The sequence below is a fragment of the Balearica regulorum genome, chromosome 7 (genome assembly GCF_011004875.1).
Source record: "Balearica regulorum gibbericeps isolate bBalReg1 chromosome 7, bBalReg1.pri, whole genome shotgun sequence".
Lineage (NCBI taxonomy): Eukaryota > Metazoa > Chordata > Aves > Gruiformes > Gruidae > Balearica > Balearica regulorum.
The window spans coordinates 14,306,759-14,313,779 of record NC_046190.1 but is presented as its reverse complement, the minus strand read 5'-3'; the positions used below and the strand labels follow the sequence as shown (position 1 = coordinate 14,313,779).

The window sequence follows — 7,021 nt, the reverse complement described above, 5'->3', positions numbered from 1 at the left end:
TGCAAAGAGGAGCTGCGGACCTCTGCTCTGAGCTGTTTAGGAAAATAGCCGATTTGACTAGCCTGGAGTGGTGAGTCCAAACAGTCTCAGCCTGAGATTTGTGATGTCGTGTCTGATAAAAGTAAACCAGAGACGAAATTTAAAGTGCAATGCTGATTTCAAAAGAGAGCTCAGAAGCTCCCTGGACCTAAAGAGCTCCTGGTGGGAAGACTGCTGTGTTACTCCCAACCAGTATGGGCCACAGCTGGCTTTGTGCCCCCTCTGACCACATCCAGGGGAGCTCAGGGATTCAGCCAGAGCTGGTTTTGCTATGCAAATAAGAAAAGCTCTGCAGCCCATCCCTCTCTACCCCGCGGCTCCTGGCTGGGCCTCGGCTGACAGAGGGGTGCAGCTGCCCATGGGTGGGTCATGGAGTTATTTTGCCTCCTTGTGTTTTTCCAAGCATCTCCTCCCACCCCAACCCCATGCACACAAACACCCTGGGGATGAGGTGACCCAGGCAGCTCAACAAGTTAATTTGTAAGATTAATATGTGTTTTCAATTCCACCCCTCATTCTGGGTTTAGTCACAAGGTGGTGGCAAGTTTCTCTGCCCCTTTCCCATCCTCTTCTTTCCTCCTGGAGGCCCTGCTTGCCCCCTCTATCCATGCATGGCCAAGGAGATGTTCTTCACCACCCCTCCTCACAGTCCCTCTGTCTTGCATCCCTCACTCCCAGGGACAAAGTGAGCATCAGTGTGAGCCTCAGCCTGGAGGAATATATGTGTCTACACGGGGTTAGTTTGCAGTAAAGAGTTTAATGCATCCAAGCAGCAATGCTAGACAGACATATCAGTCAAACTGGCACCATGGGTGGCACCATCTACAACAGGGGCTGGAAGAAGGCAGGTAAGAAAGTAGTTAGCATTAGAGGTTCAGAGATAAGGTTATATTCAAACAGTTTTGAAACCAAGGATGGAAGTACCCAACTAGGTGATGTAAAGATGATCCTTTGGATAGATGGGTTTGTACTAAAATCTAGCAGGGGACTGTTTAAAATTTGTGTTCAGACTTCTCAGGCAGAGTCAGCATGTCCTTTCCGTGGCCCAATGCCAGTGCTTTGAGCAGCCACCTGAACCCCAGCACAGTTCCATGGCTCTGGGTATGTTAAGCCAAGCCTCCATGTCCTTGTCCTTCTGCAAATCCAACCCAATCCAGGGACACTTACCCAGAGGCATCTTCAATTAAATTTATGCTGCTCCATGAATTTCAGTGTGTTGCTATATTTTGTTTTGAAAATGCATGGAAGTATTGACGGGCTGTTAGAGGGAGGCTGAACAGTTTGGCAGCTGGGCTGGGGGCAGCCAGAACTCTCAGCAGATGGGAAGACGTAGGAGGTGGTTTTGCCTTTTTGAGTAAACATGTTGGTGTGGTACTAAAAGAGTTGCCAATTAAATCATTTCAGTGTCAGCACTGCTAACTCCCTGAACCCAGGTTTCACTGAAACGGGCAGGAGCTCCTCACACCTCTGTGAAGGTGCCTCTCCAGTTGGTTTGCATACGCAGCTAGATGTTGCTGTCTTGGTTAAATCCTTCCTCAAGCCAGATGGGGTTTATCACAACTGTAAGGAGCTACAAACTATTTAATATGACAAAAGTGCTACGCAGAGCCCTTGGTTGAGAAATGTCATTAACAGTGATTGAGTCTGGGACCTTTGGATCTTCAGAGCTAGTTTATTTTGGAGGTTTTGCTCCTGGAGCAGAGCCTTTGGGGATGGGGTTTTGGAGGAAGATGTGAGCACTACTGTCACCTGTCCGCTAGTCCTGGCTTTGTGCAAAGGTATGGGCAGTGGCCCTTCGGTGTCTGCAGGACAAGGCCCCCTTTACACCTCGGTGTGCTGGGGCAATTTGCACTGGGTACCGGGGCTGTCTGCCCACGGCAGAGGGGATCTCTCTCGCCCCAGGGGATGCCTCTGGGTCACCTGGCTGACATCCAGGGGAGGTTTCTCATAGTACCACATTTTCAGAAGTTTATTCACCTGGTCCTGATCTGTGATGCATCGGAGAAGATATTCCTCTCCTTCAGCCCCCTCTCCCTCCCGAGACAAGCTGAAGCTGTGCAGCTTGATCTCTTGCCGCATGCTTTCAAAGAAGTGGAGGATGCATTTGTGAGCAAAGAGGCGGCTGTGCTCACAGCAGGTTTCCTCAAAAATCTTTTGCTCGATGTCAATGTAGTTGCTCCAGTGACGTGCCTGCAGGAGGGTGGCCTGGTTGAAGCAAGGTCTGAGCCAGCGGGCGAGGAAAGCTGCTACGATAAGGATCAACAAAATGCTCCAGCCGAGTGCCTGGGTGATAAGAAATAAGCAGTGGAACGGCAGCAAGACAGGCACAAGAACAGGCACCAGCTCTTTGCCTGTATCACTGAGACAGGGAATTTGTGTGGCTGGAGGGGAGATGTGGCATATCTGGATTCCCATCCTTGATCTGTCCCTGAAGTCCAGCACCCCTAAACTGCACTCAGAGGGTCTCCTCCCAGTGAATATAGGACATTTATCTGCACATCAGTAGTTCAGTAGGATAACTGCTTGCAAAGTTAGCCTGGAGCAGCAAGGCATTTGCTTTGGCACAGGAGTGCCCCAGAGGAAGGGCACTTCAGTGCTCTCCTTTGGCCTCCACTGAGATCTTCATCTGCCACCTACACTGGCTCCAGGGCCCAGGAGTGCCGGCAGCAGGGTCAAGAGAGCCCAGACTACAGGGCTCCCTTTGGTAGGAAGGAAGGGCTTGTTTTCAGTGCCTTCCCACCAGTCCTCATCCCTGAGCTGACACTCCTGTACCAAGAGCGGGGCTGGCCAGGGCTATGCTCCCCATCATGTCCTGTCCTCCTATCATTCCTGAGCAAGCTGCTTTCCTCTGTCTCAGCTTGCACTGTCCTTAAAACAGTGGGTCCTATCTGTGAGGTTAGCAGTTAGAAAGGTCATCTGACACTGGACAGGGCCTTAGGAGACACCTATATTCCTTGCAACCTGCTTTTTATTATTTTAATTTTTTAATTTTATTTATTTTTATTATTTAGAAGTTGCTGGTTCTTTTAGAAACAAAGTTCTGTTAATTAAACTATCCTTTGTTTCCTTCCTTTTCCCTACCTGAGTGACTCTGGAGATTATCACTGAAGGTGACATTTGAGGGCATAAAGAAGCAAAGAGCAGTCTTGATCCCAGCCTGACTGCGGTGAAGTTATGACAAATCAAGGAAGAGCAGGAGCAGATGATGCATTCCCTGGGCACCTCACCGACACAGGGGGCTCAGCCAGCAGTGACCTACCTGGGACCAGCAGCGCAGGTACCTGGACACTGCCTTGCGGGACGTGTTGTTCCTCATGAGCTCATCGTCCTTGCAGGGCACCTTGGCCAGCAGCTGCTGCACCTGCACCGGGCTGGCGTTGGCAAAGCCCACAAACTTCTCAGGATCCACGGAACTGCTGAAAGCGCAGATCAGGCATTTGCCATCCAGGAGGGTGACTACGATCCAGACGACAGGGGCAACCATGGCTCGCTGCATGATGGAGGAACACATGTACCTGGGGCAGGAGAGAGACAAGTGAGTAGGTAAATGCTGGGAGCTTTCTCCTCATTCAGAGCCTTGATGGGTGCAGGCTGCCCTATGCCAAGCTGTCCTCTTGGAGCAGAGGAGCTGACTCCCAGGACTGTCCCCAGCATTGTTCCAGCTAATGCCTCTTCTGCTCTGGGATCTCTTTGTAGGTGCTGCCTCCCAATGAAACCTGTGCGGCAGTGCTCTGCGTGCTTCCTGCATTCAGTGCAGTGCACAGTCCTCTCATCATGTGCTTGTCCCAGCTGTATAATTATGTCTCCCGTGCACAAATACTTGTCAGCTCTCCCTTCTCTTCTTCACTCTTTCTTTTCTCATCAGCTCAGTTTCTACCTGGAAAATCACCTTTCCCTGCAGCCTTTCTGGCCCCACCCTGTGCCGATCTGTGCACCGGGCAAAACTTTGTATGCAACAGATTGAACGTGGTTCTCCTCTCCCTTCCACCAGTGTAAGTCAGTAAAAACTCAACTGAAGGGAGGGAAACCACAAGGCTATTGTTAAAAAATGATTGTGATGGAAATGCCACTCTTTCTGCACATTTAAGTGGAAACACCTCATCTTTTTGCACATGTAATCCCCAGGAGAAACTCTGTGCGTGCACAACAGGGCAGGCAGCAATGCAGTTTCCCCAGGTGACAGCATAAATCTAGCCATTGGTGTCAAGGCACTCCTGCCTGCCTTTGCTGGGATGGGATGAGGCTCTGCCTTCATTTCTGCTGTTGTAAATGCATCTACCATGCCCCTGCCCCTCCAGGCTCATGGGCAAAGGTCTTGGGAGCTGAGCTTAGAAGAGAATTAATTACGAGGAGGACCAAAGCTATGGAAGCAAGACAGCTAAGCGGGAGGTGAAAGGAGGGATGCCGCTCCCGGTGCAAACCCCACCTGATGACAGCTAGATTCTTCTTTCTGTGCCCCTGCGGTCGCCTCCACTCCTCCAGCATCACCAGGGACTGTCTGTTGAGGATGAGGCCGCAGAGGAAGAGGGCGATGGGGGGTACAAACATGATCCCCAAGCCGTATGCCATGTTGTACCGGGGCAGACAGGGGCAGCTGAAGTCAAAGCAGGTATACATCTTTACGCTAGCCAGGGCTAACAGCCCACAGATCCCATTCATTACAGACTCTGAGTTGGACTGGAAGTACTGGAAGATCATCCGGAAACGGTCCATCGTGTTCTTTTGGCCAGGGGTGCTCCCCCTGGTAAATCCCTGGGCTGCCCGGCACAGACTGTCTCCCTTTGCCCCTCCTTCTGCTGCCACGGGGCGAGGGACGCAGCTCAGCCCGCAGTCGGTTGGGCAGGAGGATGGGGATAGAAGAGAGCTGCTGTGGCAGGGGGAAAACCCTGTGCTGGGGCTTCCCCACCGGCACACGGCTTTCACAGGTCTGTCTGTCACCCAGTGCTCTCCTTCCGAGGCAGTTGGTAGCTTTTTTAGGTGAGTAAATGGATACAGCCTCCAGCAGCTGGTTTTTCCACTTCATTTTTCATTTTCAGGGCTGTTCTAGGTGCCAACCTCCTGGAGCTTCGTCCCTCCCTCCCGGAGATGCTAAGTCTCAGTGGAGAGCCATCGGTAGATGCCTGTGAGCTGCCCTCTCTGCTGACTGAGGGCTGTTGAGCGATTCATCACCCAGGAGAAACCAGACGAATCAAATGAGCTCATCTGTGTTACTGCTGCTGCCCCGTTTCTTTTCGGTGACGCAGATCCCCAGCCCTGAGCAGGGCAGGGGGGGAGGCAGGGAGCACACACCTGGCTCTGAGTATGCCACATCACCATGAGCTCTGATTTCCCTAGGAAAATGGGCTGAAAGGACCAACCCCTCAGTCAGGAGGCTGTGCAGAACTGATAGCTTTCAAAGCTTGGAACAACCCTTCGGGGAAAAGGCTGCTTTCGGCCACACATCACACACGTACTGTGACATTTGTGCCATACCTACATCCACGTGCAAGGCCCTTGCACTGGGGGTCCTTCTTGCTCCCCATCAGAGGGCATGGTGCAATCAGAGCAGCTGGTTCATTTGTCCCCTGGGACTGGATTATCATCTTCCGTCCATGTTAAATATCTCAGAGGCAATTCCTGTTTTCCTCTCAAAAGTTTATTTTACAGATAAATACAGCTCATTGCCACACAAGGAAGCTATTTTTTTTCCTGACATGTTCAACATCATTTTCCTCTCCCCAGCTTTCATCTGAAAACATTTTCAGATTTCTTCTCAGCTCAGGTTTCCATATCCGTTCAGAAAAGGGGAAAAAAAGGGTGTTACATTTACCTATTTTGTTAAAAAAAAGAGGAGCTGTCTCCACTGAAGCACACTCCCTGCCAGCACTGAGGTTTCTGCCTACGCCAGATCCCATTGCAGGGCTGGTTGCCTTGATGGGATCACGCCGAAAAGCAGCAGCAAGGTGGGGTACCTATAGTTACTCACAGGGCACATAGAGCGGGTGTGAGACACGGTGATTCACAGGGCCACAATGTCATCTCCTCCAATCTAAACAGCAACTCGTGCAATTTCTTTAATGAAATACAATTGCACCAACCATAATATTTGTGTTCTGCTTTACCTGCAAGTGGAAATGGTTGTTAATGTTCATCCATCATCAATAAAACCCCATGCCTAAACAGCTAATGTTTCCATTTTGCCATTATAGGACATCAGGACCCCTCCATCTTGCTGGTATAGGGCATCAGGAGCCCTGGCTGAACTCCACGGGTGATTTTTAGCCAGGATGCAGCCTGTCTCGGTTCCCAACTGCTTTAATGCTCATTGAGTTTCTCATTTAACGGCTTGCATTTACATGCTGACTCAGGTTCAGAAAGTGTTGTGCACTCTCTGTAGAACAATTACTTTAGAGAAATCATTTTGCCTTTCTAGCTCTCCTGGGTAAAAACATAGTAAAATCTAAATAGTTCCTCACAGCTTGGGAAAATATGTAAAAAGAGTAGGAAGCATCCTCTGGACAACACAAGCTACGAGGGAATTTTACTTCTCCCAAATGCAATTGCCTGGCCTGGATGTTAGAGGTCTGTAAAGGATGCCTCAGGGTAATTACTGCACTCTGTTGTGATCTGGAATCTCATCAGTAACTCAGAGCTGAGACACAGAGCTGTTGAATCATAGAAGACAGGGAATATTCCTTAATATTCCTTAATCCGCAGCAGGTAGTTTCCTGGGGAGAGAAAGAAAGGACACTTGAAATAAGTAAATTGCTAGACATGGGCAAATGTTCAAAATTATTCTCAAAACTAAGCACATTTGATTACTCACATCTTAGGGGGAAACAAAGAGGACTGACATCCTCTATCTCCTCTCCTCCTGCCCCATGTCCCCAGCTGTGTCACCCTTCTGAGCCTGCTGTGCGGCTGCCTGCAGCTCTCCGGGGCTCTTGGAGCGGGGCACCATCCTCAGAGGAAGGCAGCTGCTCCTCGGCAGCAAATCTCCAAA

At 50.2% G+C, this 7,021-nt stretch overlaps 1 protein-coding gene across 1 annotated transcript; it reads right to left on the bottom strand.

Moving 5' to 3' along the window:
- Positions 1-776: 776 nt before the first annotated feature.
- CALHM3 (calcium homeostasis modulator 3) lies at positions 777-5,177 on the bottom strand. The gene is made up of 3 exons (XM_010309485.2): positions 4,466-5,177; positions 3,299-3,554; positions 777-2,322 (listed from the first exon to the last, which is right to left on the bottom strand). The coding sequence occupies exons 1-3, from the start codon at positions 4,750-4,752 to the stop codon at positions 1,861-1,863; spliced, it is 1,005 nt and encodes a 334-aa protein (XP_010307787.2). The 5' UTR covers positions 4,753-5,177; the 3' UTR covers positions 777-1,860.
- Positions 5,178-7,021: the final 1,844 nt, after the last annotated feature.

Bases quoted from the DNA above. Each gene is read 5' to 3' on its own strand.
- CALHM3 (XM_010309485.2), bottom strand. From the start codon at position 4,752: ATGGACCGTTTCCGGATGATCTTCCAGTACTTCCAGTCCAACTCAGAG. The intron at 3,555-4,465 runs GTGGGGTTTGCA...CTCCTGCCCCAG, and splicing joins AAGAATCTAGCTGTCATCAG to GTACATGTGTTCCTCCATCA. The intron at 2,323-3,298 runs GTAGGTCACTGC...CTTATCACCCAG, and splicing joins ACCTGCGCTGCTGGTCCCAG to GCACTCGGCTGGAGCATTTT.